The sequence below is a fragment of the Calonectris borealis genome, chromosome 3, assembly GCF_964195595.1.
Source record: "Calonectris borealis chromosome 3, bCalBor7.hap1.2, whole genome shotgun sequence".
NCBI classification, from domain to species: Eukaryota; Metazoa; Chordata; class Aves; order Procellariiformes; family Procellariidae; genus Calonectris; species Calonectris borealis.
Genome location: NC_134314.1, coordinates 10,695,264 through 10,715,176, shown reverse-complemented (window position 1 = coordinate 10,715,176; position 19,913 = coordinate 10,695,264). Strand labels below are relative to the sequence as shown.

General features: G+C 38.8%; 1 protein-coding gene across 1 annotated transcript in view; it reads right to left on the bottom strand.

Moving 5' to 3' along the window:
• Nucleotides 1-19,913, bottom strand: part of LDAH (lipid droplet associated hydrolase) — a 125,413-nt gene that overhangs the window by 10,761 nt on the left and 94,739 nt on the right. The window contains exon 6 of the mRNA XM_075144973.1: nucleotides 6,371-6,453. Coding sequence (XP_075001074.1) covers nucleotides 6,371-6,453 — 83 coding nt within the window. The remainder of the gene's footprint in view (nucleotides 1-6,370; nucleotides 6,454-19,913) is intronic.

Genomic DNA, 19,913 nt, shown 5'->3' with positions numbered 1-19,913 from the left:
TGGGATCTGGTTCTCCGAGACACCAGCTCTCTCCCCTCCTGATCCTGCCGTGGTTGAGATCAGCCAGTTTGATGGCAAGGTCTTTGGAACTTGCTCCTCAGCTTGTTTTACCAGAATTGGGATTTCTCAACTTTCCAAGGGCAGTATGAAGCCAAACTTTTTCTGCTGGACCGTTTTGAGAGGAGGCAGTTGACAATCTGGGGTACACCATGCTATTTTTAAATACTAACCTGTAGGGGTTGTCGTAAAGGTGAAATGGGTAGTTCAAGTATTTGTGGTGATTTTATTTAACATAAGGAACGTGGCCAGTTTTGTTAAACCAACATAAATGATAAACAAAACCAACTTCTCTGTCTGGAAAGGGAGTGGAACATTTTACTTTCAGAGAAATTAAGATGCAAAACCTGAGACACAGCCAGGCAGAGTGGCTACTTTGCCCATGATTCAAGATGTGTTACTCCTCTCCCCGGTGTCAGGTACGGTGTTCTACCAAATGGGCAGGGTGCAGGCTCCCTGTTTTCATGCCTTTGTCAACGTTAAGCGGAAATCTGGTAAATCGAGGAAGGGGAAAGGGCTTCTCTCTAACTTTGCTGCAGTTTGTTAGCAATGCTACTGGCAGCTCTGCATGTAGACCCAAGAGATCAAGCGAGGCCACTTCTATTTCCACTTTCTCACAGATAACAAAGGGTCAAACTCAACGCAAAGCAAAAATGTGCTTTTAAAAAGGATGCACCAACAAACCAGGGCGATTAACTTATTTATACTAGTGATGTTACTTTTAAAGACTTAAAAGCATTTTGAGAGTATATATTTGGAAGTGTCAGGAACATGAATATTTCAGAAGTCAAGTCTGTATAAATACAAAAATAAAAACAAACAGACCTGAAACCACTATTTAAGTAATACTATTACTGGGCCAGATTCTTTCATCCATATTTACTGCAAACAGTATGTCCCTCTGAATATCAGCCTGACACTGTCTACATTCAGTGGGACTTTATCTAAGGTGAATCAGTCAGATCTCTCTTGCAACAGCAGGATCAGCGTCTGGCTGTAAATGGCAATTTTGTCCACCACCATGCAATGAGCTCTGTGGCAGAGGGAGGTAAAGTAAGCGTTGCCCTCAGTGATTAAGGGGTAGTAAGGGTTGGATAGTAACTTCTTCTAAAGTATTCTTCAGAAGGCAGGGGAAATATTGCTGGTTTTGCTCATTGTGTGTAGCACACACCTTATACCTGCCCAAAAATCCTGGAAATCCATGTCATCGCTTCTTTATTGGAATACCACACAACATGAATGATGGTAACAGGAGCTCAGTTATAGAAAACGTGACACATCACAGATAAGTATATTGTGGTCCATTGAACTTTTTCAATGCTCACTGGGATCTTTTTCCACCGAGGAAAGAAACTGCTGATCCCTGATTACGCATTCTGGGTGCTTCAAAGAGAAGGTTGTTTTTGTGGTTAAATGACACAGGCACCAAAATCCCCAAGCACATGTGCAACTTCCCTAACTTCAGCTCTGCACCTCCAGGGAGCGCAGGCCAAAAAGGATGTGAGACCAGCCAAAAAAGAGGTGTTCTTGGCTCGAGAGAGCACTTTGCACCTATTCAGAAAGAGTGTTTGGAAGGTTTTTCACAAATGTAGGCAAGCAACTCACTCAGGCTGTGGGCAGGCAAAGTATTTGTAGTATTCTTTTAACCACTTATCTTCAGATCGTGCTCCTCTCCCTGCAAATAATTACTAACCCCCTGTGGATGTCTACAGAGAGTCAAACAAAAAACACCGGGCAACATAAAACAGCTGCTTCAGGGGTCAAAATAGTTCTTGGATGCTCAGTTTTCAAAATTTTCTCTAGAAGAGACAATTTTTCAAAAGAAAAGCACTTTTCTGTGGAAAGCAAATACTTCATTTTTGCAACTTTTACTCTAAATTTCTGCATATGACTGTTTAGTTGATACTCTTGGATAACACATTTTCTATGGTATTACTGGTGAGATATAAACTTGTATTACTTTAAATTCTGAAGACACCATTGAAATAAGCATGAAGTAGTAAACATGTATTTCATTCATTTAATTTTTTTGAAAAGAGAATTTCTTCCCCACCATCTAAGGCTGTTATAAGCCACCCCCAATACAGACTTCCTCAATCTGAGTGAAAATAGGTTCCTGTGCCCATAAACTTCCAGTTTATACTTTTTCTCATTAGATTAAAAATGTCTCTTCTCAGACAACAAATTTTTTTCATCTTTGTATCTCTGCTTCAGATGTTTCCCGTCTTTTTCCTTACACAATCAATGTATCTGCTACACCAGACCACTGGCAAAACTAAACTGAAGAAGCATGTAAACTTTTTTTGGTTTAACATGCTAATCAAAAGAATAATGATTTTCAGTTGCTGGAGGAGATGATTTATGGTTTTAAGAAATTATGAACCACTACAAAAAGCTCACTGCCAAACTGATCCAAGACTTCCTGAAGTCTGTGGGAGCTCTTCTATTGATTTAGATGGGCTTTGGAGCAGATTCCACACTTGAAAATGGGACTACTGTGTATTACACACAAAGTGATGAACAAAATATATCTCAATAAATATAAAATCTGACAGGTGATTTTTTTTAAGCAAAATTTCCTCTGTAATCACCCTAGTTTTACCCTTTAATGCAATATCTTCTTGTAACAACAGGGTTATAAGTTTACATGACAGAAAAAGAGTCAATAAGGCTAAGTCTTAAAATAGAGCAATGAAGGTGGCATGGCGCAGACTTAAAAAGTTAAGTACTGTAGAGAGCCTCTATATGGAAATATCATTGTCCATCACAGGCACGCTAGTGAATGCCCAACATAACCATCTTCCCTTTCCTTTTTCAATTTTTATTCTATTTGTAAAAGCTCCATGATGCTCAATGCTGATCCATCTTTTAAGAATACGGAATTACACCCACTTCCTTTTGTGCAAGAATTACAATAAACTTCCTCTAGTACAGTAATATCTTTGCCTCCAGTTTCTGTTAGGAAAGGGAGTTGGTGTTATTACAGTGAAAGAACGTAGCTCAGCTGGCTTAGACACAACCAGCTAATGAAAATTAACCATCAAAGCTGAGCAAATCTTGTATCTGTATCCCCTACCTTATTTGATTGGATTTTGTGATTTATCACAACTCCCTGTGTCATTACAATAAGAAGCATACATTCATGTACTGCTTGATCCAGACGAATAGAGCCAATATTTTACATGCTCTATCATATATTATTTTGTTAGAAGACAGGTCTCCATCCTCCTCATACAGTTCCCCTGCTATTTAATGTGCATAACTACTGTCTTTAAAAGATTGTAAGTGAAATATGTTACTTTATTATCCAAACAATATTCCAGCTCCCATTCTTTCAACATAAATCTGAGCAATTAGCATTCTTAGACTAAGAATCTGGTGTCTCTAGACAAAATTTCTCCTGGTCCCTAACTACTAATAATTATAGTTAAACCTGGGCATGGAAAGACTGGAATAATTTTGTGTCTCTTCTTCTTTCTTCTTCAGATCACAGAATGCAAATAAGATCCAGAAATAACTTTTCTATTCCACAGCAGCTGGCAAAGTCAGGTGTTAAGATTGGCTTTTAGCATATGATCACAGTGACTACTAAACAGTATAAATTTTTTGAAGTGACAGCTTGCCAGTTCTATAGCAACTTGGACTATAGTTCCTGTTTTTATAAACTTCCAACCTTTATAAGTTAAGCCCATTTTTATTGTCAATACACTTCAAATTTAACATAATACCAACTCAAAATTTTTTCCTTAATTCTTACATTCCCAGAAATTACTAGAAGATGAAAAAAGAGAAGCATTTAGCTTCATTTTTAGACCTGCTTTTTCTTCAGTTTGCCAACTGCTTATAAGCTTGCTTTAGCTTTTTGTTTTCTTGGGTATGTTTGCCACTTTAAAAGTATGAGGACATAGAAGAATCAATAAAAGAAAGTCAACACAGGTTTAAAAAAGCTCCTGCCTGCCAAGGCCATGCTTAGATTGACAGAGTCAACAAAAGCACAGATGAAGCAGGCTAGGACACCTGTAAACTCTTACTGTTGGCTATGGGCCTTCATTTAGTACAAGAAATAAGTATTTTTGTAATGTGAAGCATCTGAGTAGACCACCTGAAGTCACTGGAGCTGCAGCTGATTGTCACCACTACCGTCCTCATCCAACAAAGCTTTTATGCTTAACTTCAAGCACGTGTGCTTGCGATTAAAATTTCCAAAAGCACCTGAAGTCCCGATCCTGCAAACTCTTCACTTTTGTACCCTGACTCACCTGCAGAGTCTTACCCTCAGTTTCAGGGCACCGACAGGCCTTACCAGCCTCGCCTGGGACTCTGACCTATGCTCCCTGCCCCTGGGTCCAGGGTCTCCATCTCTGTCCTTTGCCTTTAGTTTCTGCCTCTCAAGCTACGTTGTAGGAGTATCTGTCTCCAGCCCTGTCCCTGTCCCTGTGTCCTAGATTGACATTGGACCTACATTGTACATAGCCTGTCACCTGGATGGATCCCACCTAGTGGCTTGCTTTCTGCCATCTTTGGCTGTGTCTCCTGGATGGACTTTGGACCCATCTTGTAGCCTTGTCTCTAGTCCTGTCTCTGGCCCTGTCTCCTTTTGCTTCTGACTGGATTCTCTGGAGGGACACTGGACCTGGTTCATTGCTTTGCCTTGTCTGGGACAGTCGATGGACCCTGTTACCTTGCCCCGCTCAGGTGCTGTGGGACCGGACCCTGTTTGGTGAGGGCACTGCCTGTTCTGGGGTCACCCTCCACTCACGGCTCCCCTTCCCTCAAGGAACAGGCAGACCCTGCAGCTCCCTGACACTCAGAGAGGTGATTCAGTCAGTGAAATCAACCGTCTTCCTTGAATTCATTGGCCTTTGGATCAACCCATGGAAAATTTTGTGTAAGACAATGAGAATATTTGCAGTCTGCAAGATCAGCCCTTCAGTTTCTTCACTGAGATTCCTCCTGAAGTGCAGGAGAACTTTGAACGCTCTGCAATAAAAATGTGAAAAACCAGCCATGTCTAATGCACTGTAGTGTTCATTGTTCACGTGTGCTATTTCAACTCCTTTAAAAATACTAGAACTGAAACATCTGAACATACCTTTCAAAGTGCAGAGAAGGCAAATGTAAAGGCAATAAGTAAAGGCAATAAGTAAAAAATAAATCCATTTCCAGCCAAAAAAAGAAAGACTGATTTATGAAGTGAACTTTGTACCATATCTATTTACAAGGCACAAAGTAATCTTACAGAGATCTAGGACCTCTGTCCTAGAAAATTCCATTCTCCAAGGAAAATCTCTGCCAGTGCAAAGTGCTGGAATCATTCTTCCAGCAAAAAGACAGGGACGATACAAAAAAATGGAGGGAAGGAAGGGGACACAGTAGAATAATGTTATAGTGATTATCTACTCATGCAGAGGCTACACCAATAGCAGTTTATTAAATGTGGCAGTTTTCTGGCTCATAAGCCATCTGGAATTGTCTGACCATGGCCACACTATTAAATTCTCTCAGCCTCCAAAACAGGGTGACCACATCAAAAGTCCAATTAGGAACAGTTCCTGGCTTGTGCCAACCCCTGAACCGTGCCTGGGAATTGACTGGGAGAATGCTGTCGGTCCAGACCAAAACTGTACCAGGATCTCTTTCAACAAATCCATACGGACAAGAAAGTTCAGTGCAGGAGACAGGTCCCTGAAACTACTTCATTTACTTGTATAGCAGTAGCTCCAGTCTCCAAGGAATGCACTTTCTGTATCTTTCTCTTACACTACAGTCGAATGGCTGAAACTGCAGAGTCGTAATAATTTTGCTGACTCCTCTCTATCATGTTTTGATGCCATGGAAAAATCAAGCCTGCAGAATCCCATGATATTAACTGACACCACACAACACAGATGTTCACACAACAGGACGTTCTACTTGACCTGTCCAGCAGCAAAGTCAGAGGATTTGGTCAATCAGCCTGCACTCATGTCCTGTCTGGCCATCTGCCTGTCTGATCAGAACCCAGGTAACTACTGGCCTCACTGGGAACCACATCTCAGCCAGAACATAGACTGTTTCTCCTCCACCAAAGAAAACATACCAGAGGGGATACTACATCTGATAGTGGTGAATGCTACACCTACAAAGGTGTGGATCAATGACACTTTAATGATCAGCGACCCCTTTAATGGCTTCTCCAAAGTCAACGGAATGACACTAACATAAAAGCAGAATCAAGCCTGCTGAAACTCTGGTTTTGCACAAATATAACTGGATGTAATATTTCCTCATGCATGTGAGCTTCCCATGAAAACTCTGAGGATTAAATAGTTACCTTCTTTAAATTTTGCTTTATGGTTGTACTGTCTCTCTCCACCACCTTCATCATTTCTTGGCTTGCCATATACAAGATGTTGGCTGCAGAAAAAGAAACATTCAATAATGTAATTACACAGCAAATGTTTTACAAAAAATAATACGGGCCCAACCCTGCAAAAAAGTAAGGCACCTAGAGCAGTCATCATCTTGACAATCCCACTGAAAAGAATCCCACTGACAGAAATGGCAGAACTTATCTCAACTAACTGAATCATCAAAAAGGCATATAGTCTAAATTAAGTCACCCCCCATTAATTCCAGAATTAATGGAAAGGGAAAGACACCTTTGGAACATAACTCTATCCACCTATCTTACAGACTTCTGAATCAGCCCATGGTGATTACTCTCTCTCTATTGACTAGTGAAGGAACTTTGATGACTACCTTTCACTACCTTTACTTTTAGAAAGGTAAAGGTAAGCATGATAAATCACTCATGAAGTGTTTGCAAGAGTGGACTTTTAAATACAAAGCATTCATTAAAAGGCATTATTAATCAACAGACTATTAAATTATTGACATTTCAATATGCAAGTCATTCAAATATTCAACATAACAAATAATAAAAATAATGGCAAATACGAGTATCATTGAAAACTGCAGTCCAGCATAATATTGATGGTACTTACCCAGACAGGACTGGACTGGACATCAAATGTCTAAGTCTTACCTTTCTGGAATATAAAGTATTAAAAATGGCTCAGTGCAATTTATTGTGAGTTGGTCTGCAAGATACTGTCTCAGAGACATAAATGATTGAGTTTAATGTTTGGACACCTAATTAAAAGCAGTCTAATTTTATGAGGTGTTGAGTTCTGGCAGGTCTCATGTATGTTAGACAGCAGTGGGAACTAAGCACTTCTGAACAGTGGGTCAGTTTGCCTGGATGCCTAAGTATTCATAAATTTAAACATTTTGACACAGAAGAATCACACTGTGTCCACCTAGCCTGGCTTCTGTTACAACAGAACCTACAGAAGCTTGCCAAGAAATTTCAGCACACAGTCCAAAACTTGGCTTTGAAAAAGCACGTACCTGTTAGATTATGAGTTTTGCTGCTAGAATAAACCTCATATATTCAACTGCAGAATCGAAAGTTGCTACATGACCAACAATGTTGCATTATGTCTGCAGATAGTGAGAGGTCCTCCAAAGGGTGTTCAGACTTATCCAGTTTTAATAGGGGCTATCCATTTCTGACATCAGTGCTGTACTGAAGAAATGTGCAATATCACTATTCAAAGAATTAGCACTTCTTTTACCCTTTCTGTCTGCCCAGACAGCTAGTAAGATGGCCAAGCCTCTACTGTCCTCACAATCTGAAGCCTCTATACTTGTTGGATCACAGAGACATTCTTAACCTACATGCGGGAATGAAGGGCAATATTCTTCTCCTTTCTTGCTAGTTTGCAAAAACAATGGGAGACTAATGGAATGGCTAAATTACCTTAAAGCATTTCAATTTCAAGGTCCTAGAATGCCTGAAAGTATTATGAAATATTAAATCCCCTCCTGAAAAACAGGAGAAAATGGAAAGACTCTGACAATTTTTTAAATTTGAACCAATGAAGTTTTGTGCACAAATAGTTAACGACAGTGTTGGATCTGATACTGCTCTGAGACAGAGGTAATACATTCTCAGAGTGTGTGATAGGGGAGGAAACGGCAATCACATTGGTCTTTGGTGGTGACCAAAACATGGAGTTGGCTGAATTCCAGCAGTGCTCTAAGGAAATAGAATGCCACCAGAGAGATGAGTGATGGCTCCAGAGATCAAATGTTGAAAGACAAAGCCAGTGCTCTCAAGTGAAAAAGAAAAAAAATCCTAGAAAGTAGTATCTACTTCCGCGCCAGCCAAAGAAGATGCAATTCAGTTATATGCCTGCAGAGCTCTGTCTTTTTCAATTAAACGTTGAACACAGCTAGTGCAAGTTCTTCTTTTCCTAGACAAGACAAAAGGGTTGCAGATGTGACATCATGCAGACAATCCAGCAAATTTGCTGGTCCCATCCTATTTTATTGGGCAAAGGGGCTTCCGTGCAGTTTTGTGTCTAGCAACCTGGTCATCTAATCCTGTGGTGTAGCTGGCAAAAGTCTGTCCATCTACAGCATTGTTAAGTTCATGCCCTGACATTGGTCTTCTTTTTCTCAATTCAGCTCCAAACACTGATGCATTATACACCTTTGTTTTTAGAAGAACACACATCTTAGAATGCACCTTCAAAAATCATCTAGGAAAACCTTAAATGAGAGGTATGAAAGACAATGAGGAATTCCACAGGTATTTCATTAATTTCAGATTGATTCCTGTTTCTAATGTGACAAATATGACTTTAATGCTCAAAACTCCTACCTATAAAGGAAGCTATCTGTCTGTCAAAAGCACTGCTGTGTGTCAGAAGGAAAGGCAGAACATGGAGAGCCGCCCTTGCTACCCTTGCTGGTCCTTTGGGTGATGGATGTGGCTTACTATGGATTTACAAGATTTCACAAAGAACTAAGTGCAAGAGCCTGGATTCGGCAGGGCATCTGTGGCAACAGCACATGTACCCAAACTGTTATATGAGGATTTTAGCATGCAAGACCTTTTACTTTCCAGTCCAGAATAAGGTTCTTGTTAGTAGGATATAGTAGATATCCTACCTGCAGTCAAAACTTTTGCCATTACCTTGTAGCATCAGCAGTGGATGGTAGGCAGGGATGAAAATACTGGCGGCCATCAATGCAGAACCTGACATGTACCAGTTCATTCAACTTTACTGGGATTCTGGCAGCTCTCCACCTTCAGTTCAGTCATACAGCAAAAGTGGGAACACTAAATAGTCCCCTGCTCCCCTTCTCCCATCTTACTGGTTTCTTTGTCCTACCTCTTGTTCTTCGTGGGTTCTGCTCATATTTATGAGTTGCTCGTGTGTTTTTGCAGTAAAAAATAAGAAATGAAGTGGAATTCACACACTTAGTAAACTTAGATTAGTCATAAAGATCTTAAAAGTAAAACTGTAAGACAGCAAAGGCAATAAGGACAGTACTTTAAAAGGAAGGCTTGTGTACTGTGCAAGAAAGGGAACCAGGAAGGCAGAATTAAGCTAAACCGGATGAATGGCAAGGTTCAAGAGTCTATTTCAACCAAACAGAAATCCTTCAAATTTTGGAAACATGATCCTAGGGAAGCCGATAAACAGGAACTTAAACTTCAGCAGGCGTTAAGTAAGAGGAAATTGCAAAGAGCAAAAGTAGGTTTCCAAGAACAAACATTAAAAGATTTAAAAATAAACAATAAAATATTCCTTAGGTACATCAGAAACAAGAGGCCTACAGTACAGGCTAAGGGAGTAGCTAAAGAAGATAATTACACTGTTTGGAAACTAAATTATTTTCCTTTTTTTGCACGCACCTTTCTTGTTCAAAACATTCAGGAGGTTTCTGCTCTCTGTTATCTTTTTCTGGCAATAACCATGATTTCTCTTTGCGTAGTGAGGTACCAAGAAGTAGCAACAGTGGAGAATACAGAATATACCAGGGCTAGAAGGTAGATTCAAGAGTTTTGAAGAATTGCTGAGCTGATAACAATCCTGCTACGTAAGAATCACCCTGTTCAGTGATTTGGGGAGTTAAAAATAGTCTAATCGCTACTGATTTTACAAAGGAAAATAACATTTTACTGACCTATAATTTCTTCAACATTTCAATAAACACAACCAGATGACAAAAATTATTGGTCTTCTAAAAGCTCTCTGTTACATTTCACACAATAAACTTTGGTTGAATAACTAAACAGCTGTAAAATGAAAGGTTGTAACATGTTAAGAAATAGTCTAGAAGCAAAGAAAAAGGATTAGGATTGATTAGATTAGCTGGTTTTCATCACAGCAAGGAATAAGGTCTGGACCCACCACAAATACAAAAAAAGTAGTGATTATTACTAAAATCTGTAAATAATCATGGAACACACCTGGTGATTTGATCATTTCTGGTGTGGGTTAAATCCCCTCTAAAGATGACTCTCTTTTCAGTGATATTGAATTCACTTGAATTAAGTGCCTAAACTGAGGTGGGATGAATCCTGGCCTGAGATTCTAGTCCAGCTTCATATTAAAATCATGGGTAATCATTATTTCTTAATGACCTGCTCAAAGGATAAGTAGTTTATTGTTAGCATTTACACAGGACACATCGCTAGTCAGTTTGTGAGGACCAGGCAGTAAGAAATGTGAGAGAGACCTAAAGAGGAGCGAGAAAAAAAACAACGCGCTAGCAAATGAAATTCAAATTGAAGAAATGGTAAGCAACATACAAGCAGAAAAAACTCCAAAATATTCTTTTCCCTTACAAGCTTCTAAATCAATGCAAGGAATGGAATCAGAAACCCAAAGACCCCTAAGACGACTGCTGTTCACTGTCACATTTACTCAAAATTCCAATAAAATCATATATTATGTTTCATAAATAATAGGAGAAGGATGATACAGAATTCTGCAATGCCATTATATAAATCACATAACATGATCACACCTGAAGAACTGCGTATGCTGACAGTCACGACCTCTGTGGGACACCACAAAACTGAGAATGGTGGTGAAAACAGTCAAAGAAGTACAATTAAAGATGTGTTGTTGCCATCATGTTCATGATACTTCATGAAACACTGTTTTTCCCTCTCTTACAGCATAATACATTGAAATGCAAAACAATAAAAGGAAGTACTTTTTTAATGTCATATTCAATTAACTGTGAACCTTACTGCCACAGGAAACTGATAAGCGTACGTATTTGCCGCATTCACATCTAAGCATGTTGCCCTGAGCTCCTCTAATTGTAAATACAGTTAATGCAATTAATCTTAGGGCAAATATCTATGAAGGCTGGATAACTTATACTTCCAACAATCTCTCCTTTCAGGTACTGTTCTCTAGGTCCGCTATCATTCTTGCTTGGTTTCCTCTGGATACGTCCAGTGGCTCGCATCTCCTTTGAATGTTACGGACAGGGTATTTCAGCTTATGCTGGAGAGTGTCTCTCTCTTCAACAGTAGAGCTGTAGCTCTTTCAGTTCTTTCAGCTCATGTACCTCTTCATATGTACCAAAATCACGTCTGTCACTCTGCAACACGACATGTTAACCCACATCAGCTTGTGACCCATGATATTCCCAGGATTTTTTCTTGCAGACCTATTGCTTAACCAGTGACTTACCATCCTTGTATTTAATTTATGTAGAAGACAACTTGGCTTTTTAAGGAATGACAGCATTCTCCTCTCCCTGCCTGACCACTTCTCTTAGCTTGTGAAGGTCATTTTGATCCTGTCCCTCTCCAGCATATCTGCAGCATATTCTAGCGTGGTACTATCTGTAAACTCAGTAAACACACACTGTATTCCATCATCACATCCCTAACACAACTGCTGAATAGTAAAGAAATGAAGATAAGACTGTTACAAAACCCTACTAGCTACATCTTTCCAGTTTCAAAAATCCTCCCGAATCCCATTTTCCAAACAGTCATACATCTGTCTAGCAGTTGTTTCAGGTCATATTTCCCAAACTTTGTTATAAGAACCTAAGAGGAGACGCTGTAAAAATCTTTATTAAGGTCAAAATATCCTAAATCTACTGCTTCCCTCTAATCCACATTACACTGTGAGATGTTTAATGTCTATGGAAAGCTATATTGAAAGAGATACCATTAGAGAGCAGAAACAGTAACCTTCTCTCTTGCTGCTGTGGAAATGTCAAACTGGGCTTCTTCAGAAAAGCTATTTTTCTCAAAAGCTAAGTCACAAGTTCAGGGAGAAATCTCTCTGCTATTTCCTAATGCTATACTCTGCTAACCTTGGCATTTTTTGAATATTTAGTTCTTTCCTTTTCAAAAAAACTTGTTCTGTTTCCTTATTTCATGAATACCGAGCTGCTTTTTCAAAGGAAATAACTCAGAAGAATTCACTCGCTTTTTGTGTGTAATTAGAAAGCCATCTCAAAAGGCTCCCAGGGACTGTTACTATGAGCATTTTAGCAGCTCTGAAAATCAGGCTGTGAACTGGGCACAACCAGAAGCTGAGACATACAAAATGAATGGCCTCTGAAATCTTTCAGTAGGCTATGCAGAGGAAGGTCATCTTGTGAGATCACCTTGTCAGTGCTTGCTACCTGGTGTTACAGTCTCTGGAAAGACTTCCAACCTGTGCTAATGTTTGCTTTAGCTGAAAATCTCTAAAAATTCCCAGAATCATTACCGAGTCCTGGAAAAATGCTTATTGGTTTTGACTGTCATGATTTCAAGCACAATATAAAATGCAACCTAGAGCCCACGTGCTGAACTTCCTGAGTGATGAAGCTTCTCACCAAAATCTGCAGAATGAGTCACTGCACAAAATGAAGCACATCCAGGAGTCTGCAGGACCCTGGCTCAAAGTGCAAGCGTGGAGAATTCCCATAATGGGCTGTGTGGAACTTGTTTCGGAGTTGTGACCTTGGTGTCCATGCTGAAGTTACAGTGAACGTGTAGCTTCAATCTGTTTGGCATTCACCACTATATCTCACTACTCGTTGAAGAGAGAAATATCTGGGGTTTAGTAAAGACAAAATAAGATTGAAATTAGTATTCTGAAAAATCATTACATGTGAAAGATAAGACTGAATGTGGGATGAAAGGTCAGGAGGCCTAGAATTTTTCTGAACTATCACTGAAGTCCTCTGAGACCCTGTGCAAATTACAAAATCTGTATGTCTCCGTTTCCTCATTTTAAAAACGTGCTTCAGGCTGCTATGACAATGAAGTGGTTTTTGTAGACTGTCTTAAAAATACTTGAACTGAAAAGCATTGTGTAAACATAATGACTATTAATTAGTTCTTGAAAAATATATTTCTTTAACAATAATGAAATTTACAGAGCCAAATTGATCATGTCCCTTCAGAATTGCCCACTACTACCTTGAATGTTGCATTTTACAGTGAGCAAAAACCAAAAATCTTCAAAGCTGTCCGATGAAGAATAATACATCAAAAAGAGAGCTAAGGGCTAGAGTGTAAGTACCCAAAGTGAAGATGTGTCTCTGTGAGAAAATTGTACTTGTTGAAATTCAAATCTTTCTCTAAACTGGCTTAGTGAAGCCAACACAAAAGGCTTGGAGGACACAATACTGTGCACAAATACACTTCTGAATATGATCTGCTGCCTCTTTGCTTTTAACAGGAATGCGTAAAGTGATGTTAAATATTTGAAGGATCAGAACTGTCCTGGAGCTTGAAATAGGTATGTCTTCCATCAATCCCTAGCTGATATTTGGTTCAACTGAGATAAGCTGATCCTGTCACAAAATGAAGGTGTATGCAGTGTTTGCATATGCTTCATGAAAAGTTGTGCAGCTGATACAGTTTTCTACTAAAAGCAAGCCAGTCCTACCTGCTTGCTGAAGGAGGATCTTAACCAGTGATAAATCATGAAAACATTCAGCATCTGCAGAACAGCACAGCTACGATGAGATGTGTAAATGAGATGAACACCAAATACATCAGTTCCTTTGGTAACTTGGATATTCAGATCCTGAAATGAGAAGGGAGTTCTCATGGACATGAATGTGAGCGCTTCACAACTCCGCTCAGAGACCCACACGATGACTTGAGAGCACTTTACTTGGCATGGATGGTTTGCAATATCAAGGCTGGAGTTGAATCCTAAATCCTGGCTTGCAGAGATTTGACTCAAGAAGCCATCTCCATCCACTGAGAATACATAAACTGCAGTCCTCTCCTGAATAGACTTCGGAAGAAACGAACAAAGTTTATTATTTTCTCATCCTTTGCCTGCATGGCAAAAGCCCTGTACTCTCAATTCCTATCTAGGAAACAGGCTGCTAAAGATTTGGTCTTGAATCAACCTACGATTTCTAGGAAAGGAACGTATAGAAGGTCTTTAGCTTTTCCTGCCAATGTATTTCTGCTTATTCAATCTGTTTATCTGGTTTAACAGTCTAAAGCCAATTTCAGTGAGTTTTTTTTCTTAATTTTTGTGGTCTAATCCCATTCCTTTAAAACTGTACTTATGCATATGCTGGACTGATAACATGAGTCGGCCTGGGTCACTGGGATAATCCAATGCACAGAAAGTGAAGCATGAATCTTTGCAGTATCATGGCCTCTGTAAATATTCCTTCATGTGGGTTTTTCACATACCAACTAGGAAAGGAAAAGCACTTCTCAAAAAAAAAAAAAAAGTGGTTGCAAATCTACAGAAACTGGCCAACGTACCTGGCGACAGCTGTAGAACCCCAAAGCATTTTTATTACATTCTATTCCAGTTGCTGATACTCCTTGTAATTCATAATCAGGTCACCAGAGTTTAATAATGAAAAAATCTATTGTCAATTATGTAATTATCATAAACAATAAGGCCTTAGAGCTTAAAAGTGAAATCAAAGTTTTAACAGACAAATACCATGCTTATCATGCTTTTAACACATAAATACTTTCTTAAATATCCTAACTTTTTATATGCAGATCTTTTATATACACAGATTACCCTGAAAATAGAAGCCCTTCATTTATTCCCAGGTCAGGCTTATGAAATTAACTGCCAACTTAGTTTCTCCCCATGATCCTGCCAATGACCTTTCTCCTGCCCTGGTAGGATCATTCCCTCTCCATGGATTAAAGGTGATTAAGGATCAGTGTCAGTTTAGTCTCATACATTTGCTAAGCAGAGACGACACACTGTGCCAAAATGTGTTTGATTTATTTGTGGTGGTTTTGTGACAGAGGAACCCTGATTGGGCTCAAATCAAGGATCCAGAAAAGAAAAGAGTGCTTTATATCATTGGTAGCTCTTTAACCCAAAGTGTCACAGCAAGGACTTAATATCCTTCAGCTAAATTATTAGTTTTCGCAAACAATAATGACTGAAATCAATCAAGCTTTTCAGTGCTTAGGGTTATTTAACACCAATTCAATTAGCCAGTTGTTAGATGAATACCTGTATCTATTGAGCTGAACTTCAAACACATTGATATATCCACAATGCAGTCAAGCAAATAACATATGAAATAAAAGATTTCCCGCTTTTGAAGAAACACATGTCTAGTAGCATTACTATTACTTTCTAAAGATTTGAGAGCTATATCCTAAACCAATATGTTGTCAGTTGACTCTATGGATATCAACAGATCTATGCTGGAACTTGGAAAACTGTGCTAATTTCAGGGAAGAAACATGATTCTAACTCCGGACATATAAACTTTCTCTTTGTACTTGATTCTTGAAGCAATACACAGATTTTTCCTGTACTTGGACTGAAATACATTTTTCCTCAAGTCTTTAAACTTCTTGCTTGATTATTGAATATCCAAAGAATATTTGCTTGCTTATTTGCAAGAAAAAGATTAGATTAGGGCTAGATTAATTGTAAACTCACACTAGAAACTGAGGGGTCACATTATGTTGCCTGTGGAAATTCAAGATGAGTTGGAACTATGTCTGAATGGAAAGAAATCTTAAAAAAATGACTTACACATGGTGCACATATCCATAAAATACAAAAGAGGGTTAAGTATTTCCAACTTAACCCTGATAAACTTTGAGAGATGTACACGCCCTTGATTAATTTAAAAATCAACTCTGTGTTGTGGTGCCATGACTAGATCTTGTTCTGTGTGGTTTTGCTCTGTAGTTGGTATCTTAATTATGTAAAAACAATATTGTATTCTTTGCTGGGCTAAGGAGATGAATTCACTGTGACAGAAAGAATAGACAGAGAGAGATGCCATACTAATGAAACAAGAGAGACAATAACAAAGAAAAAAAACCTTTTCAACTTCATTGGTTAATGAATTTAAGGAAATAATCAGAATAGTTTCTTTTCCAACAAAAATGAGTGGTTGTGAAGATATCCCCAATCTAGACACTTTAATGGATGCACACACACATTCTTTAATAGCTTGTTCATCAGTCTAAAATAAACATAAGACTACAAAGGGTTACCCGAGCTCACTTCATTTCCCTACTGCTGTTGGCTTCAGATTATGTTGACTCTATCAACAAGATTGTGGCTGTAGGTGTAAATTTATTAAGTCCCACACATCAAAATATTGCTCTATTTTGTAAGTTAGTAGGAGTTATGTTCTGGAATGGGCACAAGGAGAAACATGAAGCCAAATTTTTACTTCAAGGTCCAGACAGCACAATTTCAACAGCATTAACCTTGGAAGAACATATTACATGATTTTCCAGAGTGGACAAATTCAGAGGAAAAGGAGACCACAGCCCCACCTTCATCATGCTTCCCAAATGCAAATCTGGTGCCACTACTCTTACCATATTTTGACCAACCGACTCTCTGAGCAGATAAATGCAGAGAGTGGAGAGACTTCTTATGCTGCCACCATATACTAAGGTACCGTCTTTTTCCCCAAGAAATGAATAAACTTTCTTTAGCTAGAACTGGAGGAGTTTGTAAGCAACCAGTGATCCTCTTGTGACTGGGGTGCAGGCTGTGGGTATTCTCAGTACTTCTATAGGGTGCTCTGAGACCCTGCAGCATGGCCAGTTTTTATCACCCTCCTGACCACCCTCACCCATCCGCTACTTCTGGCTCCCTTGATTCTGTTCCCCACCTACAGAGAACCTATGTTTTAGATACTTTTTTTCCTTCGTATGTATTCTATTAGCTTCATTTTCCCAGGTTGAATGTCATTTAGTTAATTCTTGTATTTTTCAGTCAAATAACACTTTCCAGCTGGTCTCTGCCCTCCCTTGTGTTTGAGGCATTTAATAAAAGACAGCTCATTATGATTAAAAACCACAAATCTGAAGTGCAACCAGGCCCAGAAGAGATCCCTTTAGTTCTTCAAATATCTTTTGCAACTTATTTGTAATACAAAGGAATATTAACAGGTAGAAATATCAGAACCTGTAAAAGGTAATCCGTTTTACAGCACATACAGCACATAGAATACAGCCTGTTACGGTAAGAACCTCTCAGGGCCAAGAAATTAGCAAGTGACAACAAAGGCACTGGAAGTCAACAAATATTTAGAACTCTCTTAACGAACTACAACCAAAATGTAGAGCTACATACTACTACAAAAGCCTCAGGTCTTTAAGCCTCTACCTCTAAGAACGATGCCTTTATTAATTGGCAGACTTTTCTACTGCAGAGTTTTTGCTCCTTTCTCGGAAGCATTTTGTTCTGACTATTGTTGGACATGAGAGACTGGACAGGATGGACTTTGGATCTCATTTCCAGATATTAGCTCCTATGTATCTTAACAGTATATTTCAGTTAGTATAATAATGCTTACATTCATCCAATTTTGAACTAACTTTTGAGCAATATTTGTCACCATCTCTAAGAAAATACCCTGCTAGGTTAGTACTGTGCTATCAGGGCCACAAGTACTGAACATCAATTCCACTAGATTCAGGTAAAAAATTGAAGAGTGGCTACAACTTGTTTAGTTAGTCCACATTTCTTACACAAAAGTCTGAGCAAAGCTCTTTATTTGTTTGCCTTCCCTGACGTTAGAGACTTAAGGTTAACATTTAATACCAGGGCATAATATAGTTCTTCCAGACATGGCGTGATGGTTTGAAAAATGAGGGTTTACTGTCTACCTTTAGCTGTATCATCATTAAGTACTCATTTGTTATAGAACAATCTGCTCTGTTGTTCCATAAACAGCACTCTCTAAAGAACGTATTTCCACACTGGCTTGCTTTTGATAGCCTTCCCTCTTTTCACTGATTGATACCTTTGCAAAATGCCTTTGCTAGTCTATCTTAGCCCCCTTCAAACATTAAATGTACTATCTTTTGCTTTGACTTATCAATTTCTCAGCTTCTGCTTTGACAATTGTGAACTCAAATTTCCACAGTCTGTTTTCTCACAACTGCTTTCCAACAACCAAACTGTTGCTGCTTTTGCAGGTATAACTATGGGTTATATCTGCACCATTGTACTAAATGTAGCCAGGAACTATTTTGTGGCCCTGAGGCCAACTGGAATAGAAAGGCTTGTTTTCACAGAATTAAATTTTTCCTCTACCCAAACTGCTTATTGGGAAGAGTGCATGGCAGTGCTAACTCTTGAACCATGCCTGAATACTAGGAGAATGCTAGTTGGAGAAGGCTAAAACCATACCAGAAAATTCATTAATAATTAAACAGTATGGATGATCATACTCGAGTGCTACCACGAGTGCTATACTCATTTAGGTGATTTCTAGACGTAACCTACCTATCTTTGGCAGTTCCTACTATAACGTTTCTGTATCCTGCATTCAACCTGCAGAATGCAGATTCATTCAGACATTGTCAGACATTTTCTGAACATTCAGATCTGCTTTTGACTAATGCCTGACATTTTTTGCCTATATTTTGGTTTCCTCAAACATCCTGTGTTGCACCTGTTCATCTGTTTTGCTTGGTTCGTACTATGGTAAATTGTCCCTCATAAGAGTTCTGAAATTCTGGATGCTACTCTTGCATCTTTAAGTAGTGTGTATGAAATTGTAGGGTGGAAGGGATCTCCATCGGTCTTTTTGTCTTAAGAAGAATAAATGATATTGTGTCATTTTCAGCAGATACTTATCCATCCTGTCCTTAGGAAGCACAGATGATGAAAGTTTCATTATCTTCCTAGGAAATCCAGTCTAGAATTCCATTCTTATCATTAACTAAAATCTAATCTGAATCATCTTTGTTGCAACGTACTCCATTACACATTACCTCGTCTACCATGGACATGTGGATTAAATTATTCTCCTTTACTTGAAAACTCTTACCATGTCCTTCAGTTGTCCCTTGTTTAGTCTAAACAACTCTAATTTATTTATTTTTTTTCCTTGAAGGTCATAATTTCTTGGTATCTGCATGGGATTCACCTGATTAAATGTGGATATCTAAAGCTTAATTTTTCCTCCTTCACAGTCAGTGGAAAGAACACAATTCATCTCATCCTAAAGTAGTCACCTAAATAGATTAGACAAGTGTTACCTATATCTCTCCACTGACTATGACAGGATTTTAAGGGGATTAGTGGATGAATAGAGCTCTATGTTGTAGACATGTTAAGTATTTCTGTCCTAGCACAGATGTTACCCTTTTGTGAATACATTCAGCCAATCTGCCGCTCACCTTCAAATACTCTGTATCAAACTGCCATATATTCTCTGCCAATTGCTTTCTCTGCTTTATATATACATATATATAGATACATATAAAAGGCAATGCTTTATGAGAACTAGCTGAACAGTCTATATGTTGCTGGATTCCTTCCTCTACAGACATCAAGCACACTACACACTGCGCTTTGGATGGCTCGGAAGTTTCTCAGAAAAAAAGTCTCTTGAATCCATCCGTCATGGTTTGCTGGATATAACATTCAACAGGTCTCCCTGTCTTTAATATCTGGATGTAAAGACAAGTCCATCCATCCTCCTCCTTTCTCCCTGCTCTGCTTTCCCAAGCAAGTTATGTCCTTTCACATTGATATTCTAGTTCTGTCAGTTAT